The sequence below is a fragment of the Lagopus leucura genome, unplaced genomic scaffold, assembly GCF_019238085.1.
Source record: "Lagopus leucura isolate 7727_CA_CO unplaced genomic scaffold, USGS_WTPT01 Super-Scaffold_100060, whole genome shotgun sequence".
NCBI classification, from domain to species: Eukaryota; Metazoa; Chordata; class Aves; order Galliformes; family Phasianidae; genus Lagopus; species Lagopus leucura.
The window spans coordinates 1,166,870-1,180,709 of NW_024962306.1; the positions used below are offsets into that span (position 1 = coordinate 1,166,870).

General features: G+C 42.0%; 1 protein-coding gene across 2 annotated transcripts in view; it reads left to right on the forward strand.

The window, feature by feature from the left end:
- Positions 1-12,753, forward strand: part of LOC122188376 (ubiquinol-cytochrome-c reductase complex assembly factor 1) — a 53,619-nt gene extending 40,866 nt beyond the window's left edge. The window contains exons 8-11 of one of the 2 annotated variants that reach the window (XM_042886630.1): positions 5,529-5,606; positions 7,910-8,023; positions 9,617-9,655; positions 11,596-12,753. In XM_042886630.1, coding sequence (XP_042742564.1) covers positions 5,529-5,606; positions 7,910-8,023; positions 9,617-9,655; positions 11,596-11,730 — 366 coding nt within the window. In that variant the 3' untranslated portion in view covers positions 11,731-12,753. The remainder of the gene's footprint in view (positions 1-5,528; positions 5,607-7,909; positions 8,024-9,616; positions 9,656-11,595) is intronic. The other variant, XM_042886631.1, reaches the window with a different exon arrangement.
- The last annotated feature ends 1,087 nt before the right edge of the window (positions 12,754-13,840 follow it).

A 13,840-nucleotide genomic window follows, 5' to 3' on the forward strand; every position in this document is an offset into this window, starting at 1 on the left:
AAAGTGTTTGTGAGAATGCTTCGAGGAAGTGCATGTCAGCCTGCACTCCTGCTATCTCTCTCAGTGTATCTGGCTGCTGTTGAAGCTGGATGGCGTGTTGGGTGGACCCTCAGTCTGCTGCAGTACAGTTGCATGTGACTCTTTCTCACAGTTACTCAAGTTTGTCTCAGTAATGAGATCAGGTTTTATGGGATCTGTGTGAAGTGCTCATGGTGAATATCTACCCTAATGATTTATTTTGCTTCACTACTGTCTTCTCCAAGTGCCTCTTTTAAACTGGATTGTGTAACTTCCTTTCAGTCTCTCAGTCAGAATTCTTGCTTCTGGTGCGTTCAGAAACATTTTAATGATCAGCTTTAGGATTTTAGCAAGTGATTTTTCTGAGAGGCATTACAGCAAAAAATCCTCTACACCTGCTCACCCCTACAGAGAATCAGAGCAACTAGACAGAGAGCACAGCAATTCGACCTTTCTTCCATGATCTCAATCTTCAGAGATGGTCAGTGAGCTCTGCCAGCTGTGCACCACGGAGAAAAGAAAAATTCAGAATAAGCCCCCATGTATTTAGTGTGATTAGGATTGTATGGTGACCTCCTGCATTTTTTACTGTTACCATGGCAAAGTTTCCAAATTAATAGACTGCGAGATAGAAACATACCTCCTAGTAGACATCTAGGGATGACCATCATTATTTTTGCTGAAATATGTAGATAATGTGGTATAACTTGCTTTTCTACGTCTGCCTGGAATACATGCGTGCTCTGAGGTGTGTTATTGGTCACTGCAGTTACAAAGGTAGCACAGCATGAAAGAACTCTTTCCAATAGCATGTTGTTTTAATGGATTTAACATTTGGCAGAAACTGGTTCTGGTACAATCTAAAATATATTTAGGTTAGTGCAGTGTTGAAATAGGTTGTCACTGAATTTTTAAGAAGGCTTTAAAGACCATTTACCAAAGTTAATTATCTGCTGTGGTGCATTACAAAATTAATGACTTTTAATTAGAATCGTCAAAAAGTTAGTATTTTAAAGTATATGGGGAGTCACAGCTGCAGCTAATTGGAAGCCAGTAAACTTGACCTTATTTGCAGGCAAAGCAACAGTGGTTAATAAAAGACTCAAAAAATGAAGGTTGGAAAAATACTTTCTGCAATTTCTTTGTCATTCAGCTATGTGAGGTTGCCTGAAGGAGCTAGCCTTTGCGGCCCCTTACTAAGAAGCTATTTTTAATCTGCTTTATTAATTCAATCTTTTTGATCTTAACTGCAGTCTCAGTCGTTTTCAAGATTATTGTCCTACAAGTAGTAGTTATGTTCTTGGCAGAAATAAAAGGGCTATGTGCAGTCTTCTCCATTTTATGCCATGTGCATTTATTAAAAGGGCAGCAAAACACTTCAAATGCCTGTGTATAACTGTATGTGGCTCCTTTATTCACAACTCATGTAAAGGTCTGTATACAAGTCATTCTTTCCAAATGCAGATTTAGGAAAGGTGTGGAGGGGGGAAAAAGAAAAAAGCCTGAATTGCAGAGAAATGGCAAAAAAATATTGTGGAAGGTTCGTCCTGTGTCTTCTTCAGGAACTTCTGCTGACACTGACTGTTCCAATAATCAAAAGTGTAAATAAGAGTGATTCATGTTTATGACAGCGTGGCAAGCAGAAGTCCTTGGAGTAGACTCAGTCATAACAGCAGAAGGGTTCTCATACCTGTGTGACTTGTTCTGCACAGGAGATGGACTGATTTCACTGCATCAGCAGAAAACGCTGCTTTGCTGCCACGGCTTCTGAGCGCTGCGGGTGTGCTCTGATGGTGCAGCACTCAGTGCACCCAGCACAAACTCACCTCTACAAGCCTCAGTTTGGTGGAGAAGATGACTTTGGTGGCACTCTTACCGTGTGTGTGTGCAGAGCAAATACACTGTACGGCACAGAAGAAGCTTTATATTCTAGCAGGAATGGTATAATGGGAATGAGGGGGTGGAAGCTAAAGCCAGAAAATTCAAATATGAAATGAGATGCACATGTTCAGCTGTGAGGGTGATATGCTTTAGCCAAGCACAACTTACTGAGCTTAGTACAGAGGGAACTCAGTGAAATGTAATGGCCTGTGATATGCAGAGGGTCAGGTTCTATGATCTAATCATTTCTTCTGGCTGAAATCTCTTCATAAAAAAATCTAGTTCAACCATAACTTATGGCCTAAAGAGAGGAATTGCTGCATGAAATTCAATGACCAGTGCTTGAACAAGGTGAGGTTAGAAGTGTCCCTTCTGACTTTATAGTCTATGGATGGATTAATGTGTTAAAGTAGCTTAAGGGCAATGCATGCTGGCAAAAAAAAACCAAAAAAAAACAAAAAAACTCCTGTTAAAGTACTTTCGACTAATGTAGCGTGTGGAGATGGCAGCTCTGTCAGCAATCACATGTGCTATGGCCCAATAGGGAACATCTACGCTGAGGGAAACAGCTGACAATCCAGCATCCCTGTGACATGGTCTGCTCTTTGTGCTGGTGCTGGACCGATCCCATGGGGCGAATGTCCCTTTGCAGGCAGAGCACATCTCAGCACGTTATTTTCCTGTTTCTGCACTCTGGGAATTTTCTGCAGCGTAAACCAAAGATGGTAAGTGCAGGTGAGGAGGAGATTCATTATGAAAGAGCATTCTCCATTCAACAGAAGGGATTAATGCAGACTTATCCTAAAGCAGCTTTCAATTTAACTGTACCTGTACATGAGATATTTCCATATGTAGCATAAGCAACAGAGCAGTGTGCTCTTACATTCCTAGAAATTTTGTTAGAATAAAAAGGCCTCAACTGCGACATGATATAATAAGTTGCCTGGTATAGCAGTAAGCCTCAGCATCTGGCTGCTGAACAGTGCATGTTGGACTTGCTGAAGCTGAAGATAAGGTTTCTTATTGCAATACAACAGTGCAGAACGAGGTTTTGCAGGCAGTGTGGGATGATGGAGTGTTTTAATGAAAAGTCGTCACGTGTAGGAAGATGTACAAAACCACATTCTGTGTTTTGAGCTAAGATGGTTCTGTTTGTCAATTAAGGTGATGGATGTAAACTTATTGTGGTGATGGCTCTACAATGGGTTGTTGCAAAGAAGGCAAAGGGCTCCGTTCTTAGAAGAGCTCCAGATGTTATTGATTTCTTTCTTGTTATTAGCAATTACTCACTTGGAATTGCCTGGCAGTTCTTGTTCTTAATAATGAACTGCAGAAGAGTCTGTGGAATCATGACCAATCAGGCCGTGAAACTGGCTAGTGGTAAGAATACGTACATCTTTGAGAAGAGGAAGCATTTCCAACAAACCCTGATTTGGGTTTGCTCGTTTTTCTTGCTTTACAAAGAAGAGTGGCTTTTTTCTTTTCCTGCAGCGATTGTACCTAACGCAGGCTGTGGCATTCTTCAGAAAGTGCAGTGTTCCTTTAAATGTAATTTTATTGCCTGAGATACTGCTTCATCCCCAAAGTCACATTTTACATTTTGAACTGTTTGTCTTTTAAGATGTATTTATTGCCGTGTTTGTTTAACTTGGTTATCTCCTTCATCAATCTATTTCTTGCTAACTTAAAGCTGCTGCTCTTTGTTTTTAGTACAGAAAGCTGTGTCCCGAGGGACGTATAGTCCAGGACTTGTCTCTGTAATGGGACTATTTGTTTTCTTTGCCCCTTGCAGTTGCCTGCTGTAACATTTGTAGTATGTGTTAAGTAATCCTTGAGGTAACATTTTTATTATGTCATAAAAAGTGCGTGGCAAATATATAATAACTCATGGAATTTGTTTGTTTAAAAATGGAAGGATAATTTATTGAGTGTGTTACATGAGACCTGCTCCCCCTTATTAGAGCTGTAGAAGTGCAGCTTATTTAGAAGTACGTTCTATTGAGAAAAACCACGATCTCTGACATGCATAGAAAGTTTGAGCATGGTTGGGTAGAAATGACATCATAGTTTATGTACTCAATAAAAATTTAATTAAGTCATTACAGAAGTTGCAGTCATCATTTAACCCTCTGATTTCTTATGTTTAGTTCTTTTTTTAAACATTCAGTAATAACCAGTCACCAAATCTTGATAGCCTATAAAATATCTGCATGAATTTTAATAGTTTATATTAATGGAAAAATATGAGTAACGGACATGAAAGGAATTTTCCTTGTGTTTGCACTATATGCATTTCTGTAAAAATCAACTGATGAAGAAAGATAGTGGTTGAATGGAGGAATATGTGAACTGGAGATTTGCTAGCGTGGTAAAAACTAAATCACATTCTGGTAGAAAAGTTTGTTGTATTAGCACCAAGTTGAGTCTCTTGGGGATGCCAAGTATGTTTTGGGATGTGGTTCACGCTTTCATCAGTTTTAAGATACTAGGTGTGATTATTTCACAGCTTTTCTTTAGCCTTGTCACAAGCTGTACGTCAAAGACAGTAGTGCTCACTCCACTGGAGAACTGGTTCTCTATCCTGTATCCCTGTTGTCAGTGCTTTGTTATTTGTAAAAGCTGTCTCCAAGATGTGAGGTGTGTGAAACAAATAAAATGATGATTTACCAGTGGAAGCACAGCTCATCTCTCGGGAGAAGCGCTGCATATTGAATTGTTCTGTTGGTAGAGGTAAAAGATCCAGGCAGAAGGAGCAGGCAGTTTGCACCAGGGAGGTGCATGTGAGTTATTCCAGCCATCGCTCTGGACCTAGCAGTTGATCGCTTTTCATTCTGTCTTCAGCTCACATGTGGGTCAGTTGTTCAAGCCAGTGAGTGGCGAAGACCAGGCGAGCATCTATTTAAGCAATTGTTAAATTATGTAAAAGTTAAATTATGTAAAAGTTCCATTAAACTGAGCCGCAGAGCGTGGGGGGAAGTGGCTGTATCATTACAAGCTGTAAGAAATGTAGTGTTCGTGAACAATAGCGAGTCTGAGCTTCTGGTGAGATGCTGTAAGAGCAGAAATGTGACTCCTGAATGCACATCCGTATTGAGAAGTAATTAAGAAGTGGTGGGGATGCTGCCTCTATCTCTAGCAGTGCATCACTTCTCCTGGTTATGGGATGTCCAGCTTTGGAGTCCCTTGCTTTAGAAAAAAAATTATTGAAAGACTACAGAGTTTCTAAAAGCTCTGTATGAATGAACCCAAGGTCTGGAAAACCTGCCCAACAGTTATAGTGCAGAAGTCTTCATTGTGTTAGTCAGTGCTGCTACTGAAAGTGAACTACATTGCCTTCACTCTTCACCCAGTTGCTTTTTTTTTTTTCCTCTACTCATGTGCCTGTACATCAGCTGTGGTGACTGAAATTCTTGTGCTATTTGAACATTCTAACATGGGTTGTCTTTCTTTTGTGCATAGACTAAGAGTTCTGTAAATTGTTCTAAAACCTTTGGCAACGTGTACATCACTGCTTACAACCAAATCCTAACCTATTTGGACCAAGGCACTTTGCCTTCTTTTCCTACAGGTAATGTTTTTTCATCACCTCCTGAGAACCTATACAAATGTGTTTCTGTTTTATTTTTCAGATTAATTCTGTTGTTCTAAAGCAAGATTTGAGAAGTATGGTAGAAAATTTCTATGCAGCTCTGTTTGGATATGATGAGGTAAGAAGGATGTTTTCAGAGAATGTGCAAGAAAAAACAGACTGAGCAGAGAATGCTGCAGATGAGTAGCAGTTTGTTGTGTGCATCCTCAGAGAAATGTTAACCTGTGGAAGCAGAATTCTTAGTGATCACCTTAGGTCTTGAATTGCAGTGTTTTTAAGGAGAAAAGGAAGCACTTCATACCAGTTTAAACCATGGCACATGGAAGAAGGAATGTTCTTTCTTGTTCTTCACCATCCCTGCTGTCAGTGACATTTTCTCCCTCTGAATCCCATTGTATTCAGTTATACTTCAAGAGCAAAAAGTATTTATAGGGAGTGACTAAGTGAGAGAGAGAGTTTTTAAGGAATTATCTGGTAAGTAATTGAAGCCAGAAGTACCACCATGCACAAGCATCTATGGGGCTTCCAAAGAGAAAAATACGTTTGTATTCAGCTTCTCTAGTAGTTAATATATTTGCTCTCGTGGATATTGATCTTCAGATACTCTTCTCGTTCACATGATGATGTTATTTTTTTAAAACATCGATTTGCATTATTATAAACTTATTATTAAACTATGCTTTATATATATATACTTATTAAACTATAGTTTATTTTTATAAACTATTGTAAACTTAGATTGCAAGTCTTAAACTAGTTTTAAGCATAGCCAGGACATGTCTCCCTATCTTTTTTTTTTTTTTTTCCCCTTACAGTCTCTTTGGAAACAAGATGTCTAGTTAAATTAAAGGCAAGTGCTGACCTCTTTTATTTTTTACTGAATTTTTTTTAAGTCCTTTCTTGCCTTTGGCAAATGTGTCAGCTGAAGACAGAAGTTACAAGAGTATGGTGCTAACACCGTATAATCTAAAAAGACAATAAAAGTAAGAGAGAATTTAGACAAAAGTGCCTGTGGATGTGGTTCTTGTGTAAGCCAAAAATAATATTAGATTTAACTGGAAAAATGTAGATAGTTCTTGATGAATAGTTCATTTTTTCATCATTTAAACAGAAAATGGACAAGAAAAGCAAAATTGCAAAGCTGTGATTACTTTTCTGCAGCATCATGTTTTATAGCCTTTCAGTTTTTCTTCTCCAAGCATCACAGCCTTCATGCAGCTTTGTGAGGTGGTGCTGTTTTTGAGGATATTGTAAATATCTGATAAGCAGAAGTCAAATAGATGGGGCCAGGCTTTGCTCTGTGGTGCCCAGCAATGGAACAAGGGGCAACAGGCACAAAATGGAACATGGGAAGTTCCATCTAAACATAGGGAAGAAAATATTTACTGTCAGAGTGATGGAGCCTTGGAACAGGCTGCCCAAAGAGGTGGTGGAGTCTCCCTCTCTGGAGATGTTCAGACACACCTGGATGCTTTACTGTGCAACCTACTCTGGGGAACCTGCTTTAGCAGGAAGTGGGAGATCTCCAGAGGTTCCTTCCAGCTCCTCCAGTTCTGTGATTGTGTCATTTCATAGCTTCTAGAAATGCATTTATCAGCTTCTACATTAGGAATACCCTAACCTAGGCTTTTTCCAGATTGATTTGCCAGAATATTTGTTATAAGCTGCTCTGTAAATCAGTTAATTTAAGCCCAGGGTTGTTTTTCCATTCTGGAAAAGAGTGATGCAGATGTCTTTTTGTACTACAGTCTACACCAGCTGTGGGTTTGAGGCATCTAATTTTGTCAGGTGCCAAGTAGAGTAGAATCATAGAATCATTAAGATTGGAAAAGATCTCTATCAAGTTCAACTGCCAACACACCACCACCATGCCCACTAAATCACATCTCTCAGTGCCACATCCTACGTTTCTTGAAGGCCTCCAGGGACAGGGACTCTACCAGTTTCCTGGGCAGCCTGTGCCAGTGCATTAGCACTCTTTCTGAGAAGACATTTTTCCTAATGTCCAACCTGACCCTCCTCTGATGCAACTTCTCTCATCCTATCACAAGTCAGCTAGGATAAAAGGCTGGTTCCTACCTTGTTACAGCCTCCTTTCAGGGAGCTGTAGAGAGCGATAAGGTGTCCCCTGAGCCTTCTCCAGACTGAACCATCCCAGTTCCCTCAGCTGCTCCTCATAAGATCTGTGTTCCAGACCCTTCACAGCTTCGTTGCCTCTGTCTGGACATGCTCCAGGGCCCCAGTGTCCTTCTTGTAATGAAGAGCCCAGCAGTGAACGCAGTACCTGAGCTGTGGTCTCCCCAAGTGCCAAGTACAGAGAGACCAACACTTCCTTAGCCCTTCTGACTACACCGTTTCAGTTGTCTTTAGTTCAGACCCTCTTCATGTGCACTTTTTAACCCCTCTTTATTCTTCCTATAGGGAATCCTGTCTGATGATCACGTTCTGGCAGCAGCTCTATGGAGAAACCTTTTTAACAGGAACTGTGAGGACCCTCGGCACCTGGAGTTGCTCGTGGAGTACGTGCGCAAACAGGTACACGGCAGCTCCCAGCACAGCTGCTCTCCATTCTCTTGGTTGGGGTATTGACTTTTACTTTTATTCCTTGGGTACTACATAGCCCCGTTGTCTTTATCACTTTTTTTAACCTGTTGAATGTTTATAAGAAGATAAAAGTAAAAACATAAAAACTAACAGATTCATTGCAGTTTGAATAATATCTGGAGAGAAATTCGCAGAAGACTGGGAGCATCCCTTCTTATTCTTTTCCTGGACCCACTTTATGAAGGGGCAAAACAGAACGTTCCAGCTGTGGATGGTAACTTGTTGTGCAGTTACACCTGCTGCTGTGGAGACCAAATCCTCTTGATAATGAAGTAGATTACATACAGTGATTGAATTTCTGATTGCTTGGGGAAAGATGTAAAGTATTTGTTTTCCAGGTTCATTCCATTATTACGTGGAGGGAAATATGTTAAATAGTGTTTGTCCTCTGAACCTTTAGGAGGTTTCTGAGCCAGATTTCTAGGAAGCATTGGGTAGGACCTGGAAAATGTGGTCCATGTGGGTACCAGAGACAGAAAGTGGGTGAGAGAGGGCTGGAGGGAGGGTGTACCTGTGGGACAGGAAATTGGAGACCAGAAACTCCACAGCAGCATTCTCAGTACAGTCTCCAATGCTGAATTTAGGACCACATGGAGAGTTGGAGATGTATTTCAGTGTAACTCAGAAAATGGAATGGAAAATGAGGGGAATTTGTCAAAGAGACTGAGGACGCTTTTGGAATGCCAGCAGGCAGTGTATGCTGGCTGTGCACTGCCATCTGGAAAGTGTGTAGCAGCTTTATAAACTGAAGCAGAAGATGGGAAAGAAGCTGTCAGCAGCCTAATAGGAAATAGTGATTACACAGATAAACACAGTACATTGGAGAAAAGTCAGCACAGCTTCTATGGAGGCAGGTCACGTCTCACCCATCTGTGGATTGAAAGCATCAGTGTAGATAACAAGTATCTGATTTATGTCATCTTTATGGATTTTTAGGGAACATCCAAAAAAACACCTCTACAATGACTTCTTTTAAAAGCAAGAAAAAAATTGAGCAGTCACAGGGGAAGAGTGAATGTACTCATAGACAAGCAATTGAAATATAGACAATAGAGGTCAATAAATCCTCAATTTATTGAGAGAAGGTTCATTGCAGTAAGAATTCGTAACTGCACGAAGAAATGGCTGATGCAGTTGAGTGTAGACAGTTACAAAGTGGTACACTTAAGGAGGAAAACAAATCCAACCTTACTTTTAAAGAGATGAGCTTTTAGACCTTTGTGGTCTAAATGAGTCCTTGAGATTATAATTTTAATATGTAAATGACAACTCAGTGCTGATTAGTGTTTGAAAAAAAGTAAAACAAATGCTCAGAACTAGTAAGGAAGGAATGGAGAGTAAACTATAGTGTCATGGTGCCACTTTTTGAGTCCATGATACCATTGTGATTTTGAGTAATCTATAAGGGCCCAAAACAGCAAGAAAGATAAAAACTGAACTGAAAAAGGCTCAGAGAAGAGCAGTGGAATTGAGAGGAAACAAATTCTGTAGCACCAGTGACTAGATTCCTTGTCTCTAAAACAGCTGGGAAAGGATGTGAGACAGCTCTATGAGACCTTGAAGGTAAGGTGCATGGAAGGTGAGTGAGTGTGTTAGTTGCACACTAGTGAGAAGCTAAGCTTCACCACACTGTTCTCTCACTCCCCTTCCTCAAAAGAACAAGGGAAGAAAATATGATAGGGAAAAAAAGCTCACAGGTTGAGATAAGAACTCACCAATTACAATCACAGGCAAAATAGACTCAGCATAGGGAAATTAGTGTGGTTTGTGCTGCTAACTATTAACAGACTGGAACAATGGGAACTAAAAGCAAACTGAAAACACCTTTGTTCCATGCCCCAGTGGTGCTAGGGAATGGGGAAAAGGGGCTGTGAGCAGTCCCTCATGCTTCCTTTCTGCTGTTCCCTGTTGGTTGCTGCCTCCCCCTGCTCCACATGGGGCCCCTTCCATGGATGTCATCCCTCCTGAACAGATCCTGCATGGACTTCCCACGAGCTGTAGCTCTCCAAGCACTGCTCCAGCATGATTCTGTACCACGGGGCCCATCCTTCAGAAGCAGACTGCTCTGGCATCTGGTTGTCTGCAGCACTCATTTCTGATTTCTCACTCATCTCTCCCAGCTTCTGTTGCACTGCTGCACAGCAGTTTGTTCTTCCATCTGTTCTGCCAGACATAGACCCAACGTCATTCCTCTGGCCAACGGCAGCTCCGTTTTGGAGGGGGCTGGATCTGGCTCAGGTCTAATATGGGGCTCTGCTCACAGACCTCTCTCTCTCTTGCATCCCTTCTCGCTACCGAACCCTTGCTACTTAAACCCAATACAGCAAGGAAAGGCTGAGCATGGATTGCCACACGGTGCTTGGGATGCTGTGTCAGCTCCAATGTCACTGGCAACGCTTATGGAAGAGAAACCTGTCCAGGGGTATGAAGTACAGAACAACCACTTCAGGCTCAAAATCTCTGAACTAACAAATGGGTAACACATGGAGGGGTGGGAAATAAGGAAGTAAGATGGTGCTTGTGCATTGTATTGAACGGCTGCTGGGAAGTCTGTTGACTCTCAGTAACACAGTGCTGTGCGTAGGTGGCTTTTCAGTCTGATCCTGTGACTGTTGCTGTATTCTTTCCTCTGTTGAGAAACTGCTTGTCAAATTATATTGTGTTTCTAGTAAACACTGTAAATCCTTTGTGTATGATATCTTTTGCACAAGTTCTTGCTGATCCTGTCTTTAACAGTGACTATTAGTGGATGCACAGAGAAGAATACAACAACAGGGCTGGTATGGGTACTAATTCCCTGTTGACTCTCCCAGCAATCTGTGTTCAGAGACGTCCTGAGCTAGAGATGGTACTTTGGAGTTTTAATGCCTCCTGATGGGCCCTTTTTCTTCTCCCATGCCCATTTCCCCCTCTCAAGTCCCTGAAATGTCCTGTGGCAGCAAGCTTGCATTTACAATGTGTTAACAGTGCCTTGCCTGACAACAATACTGAAGTGTTCACTGAGTGTTTTGCTTACATTACACCTTAACGTTTCTTTTGATGTCAGTTATTTCTTGTAGTGTTCACTCTCTGTTCAGCTGCTCCAGCCTGTGTGTTTTTATAAATCTCAGCTGTTCCCTGCTGGTCAGGTCCTTTTCTATAGGAGAAAGCCCTGGCTGACATGAAACCACTCTTGTTAGAGCACTCCATGCAGGTAGTGATACCGGCAGTGTGTCACTGGAATTAACTGCCTGGAACTCGAAATGCTTTGCGTGGCTCTTCTTTGTCCTGTTGCCAGACTTTCAGAGGAAGCATTAGCTGAGGCATAAGCAGACAGCCTTGTGTGGTTAACTCCAGTTGATCTGCAGATGCTTATCTCCTTCCTTTCTGCAATGCTTAAGTAATCATGACTCTTTTTCACTCCTCAAAAATGACAAAGCATGCTAGAAAGGAAGATGTTTGCGTAGCTCCTGAGGACCTTGAATGGAGTGCAGGGCTTTGTGCTAACACCCCATCTCCTGCAGGTGCAGCACCTGGATGCACTGAGCGGGGAGGACCTGCTGCTGACAGGCGAGGTGAGCTGGAGGCCTCTGGTGGAGAGCAACGCTCGCAGCATCCTCAAGCCCCTTTCTCCTGTTTACAACGACGAAGGACTCTGAGAGCATTCGTCAAACCAGCTTGGGAAACAGGCCTGAATTGGGCTGAAGCTGTGGGATCAGGAAGGAAAGTTTGCTATTGAAACGGAATGTATTTAAATAGATGTCTTACCTGTGGTGACTTGATAGCAAATTGGACAGCCGTAGTCTCCTGGATTTTCACCCGGTTTGAGAACCTCTGTTCTTTTTATGGCACAGAGTGGTCCTTGCACACAAATTGCAAGACCTGCCTTCCATCTTTGGGAAAACAGCTGCTTTAACCGTGACTTAGTTATCTCCAGAAGCCATTTCTGTCCCTTGCCTCATCTGGAGAGCTGCTACCTACAGAAACAACGGTGTTCTTCTGCTGGCTGAATGGTTGTGAATACAAATCTGTGCTTTGCATTGTAGATATTAATGAATTCTAAAAGCCTGGTATCAAGAAAGAACGGCCCGTTTTTCTTTAATAGATTTTAGAGTTACTTTATCAGGTTTTGAAGGATTTTCCATGAAAATCCTTCTTAGGAACTCTGCTCTGTTGCACAAGAATAGGAGGATGCAAAGAATAATGCACAGTCCTCAGCAGTCCTGTGACTGTAGCCATCTTAATGAGGAAAGAGTCTGAAGCGTGTTTGGGCTGCCACCCAAGGCTGTCTCAGAGTGCTTGGTATTTCAGAGGAGCTCTGCCTTGCTGATAGTTCCATATTCTTTTTAGAGCTGTGGTCTAAGAATTTCTTCCTGAAAATGACATTGCTGTTTCTGTGCGTGGCCCTTAATGGCACAGGACTGTGCTGCCTCCCACCCCCAAAGCAGTGGCCCAGGGCTTTTCAACAAGACCTGTCAACCCCAGCTAAAAGTTGATATGGCTCTGCAAGCAAATTACACCGATACAGTAATTATGGGAGCCAGAGCTCCACTAATTAAACCAGCAGAGGCTGAGGTGTACTGCGTAGGTGGATGGTTCACAGGGCTATTTCCAGGCCAAAACAGTTTTCATTTCACTCCTGTCAAAACTGCAGTTGGTAATAAATGCCATTCTGGGTACAATCCATGCGTGTGCATTTTCTGTGCTCTGCAAGACTTTGATAAGAATCAGTCTGCTGTTATTAAGGCGTATTCCTAATAATACTATGATGCAAAAGTCGAGGATGGTAATTCTGTAGTGGATGAGGTGGTGTTTCCGTAGAAATTGTGACTGCCTGGATGTGACTGTTCTTCTTTCTGAAGCTGTTTTGGTGAGTACCTGACATCCCTCCTCTGAATAGCAGTTGGGTGCAGCAGGCAGGCTCCCAAACACCGGCTTGCTTTTTTTTTCCCCCTTTGCCTCTCTTAAGGAGCCTTCTCTGTATAAAAAAGGCATTTTGTTATTTTTTTTTTTCCAGGGCGAACTTCCTCAGTTTAACTTGTTATAAAATGAGTCATGTAAAGAAACCCTCAATGTGTGAGGTGTATCCCTTCTCTGTGAAAACATTACAGACCAAACAACTTGCTTGCAGTTTATTTAAGATGCTTTTGTTGAAAGCTGAGCTAAGCAGAGAAACCTCTTATGTGTGAAGTATTATACAGTGTGTGTGAGATAATAACACCTTGTAATTCATTACAGCTGGGTTGTATTTACATAAAAGAAGGCTGAGCTGTGTAGGAATTTGCTGATTAATTTATTTTTAATGGGAGTGAAGTATACCAAGTACCAAAATAAACTTTACTTTGTGTATCTTACTGCTCCTGAAATAGGTGGAAAAATTAATGGTAGATATTTTGGCTCAAAGCTACATACATTAATTCACATACAAAACAGTCATTTAAACTTTAACCCCTTTCCTGCAACGTAATTTAAACCTGGGCTCGTGTTATCCATGCCATGGGAACACAGGACTGGGATACATCACCTGAGGCAGAGCACCGGGTGCTGGGCGCAGCTCGGGGCTGCGTAGCGGCTGTGGTGCTGATGCTGCAGGGCCAGCAAGGCAGCAGCATCCATGGGAGCATTGGCGTGGGGACAGCACGTGCCTTTGGTAGTGTGGGTGTGGGACAGCCAAGTGGCCAGAACTTGAAGCTTCTCCTGGGTTCGTGGGCAAGAGGCTTCAGAGTTCACGGCGCTGGTTTGTGGTTGATGGCGTCTGCTTTTGCAGTT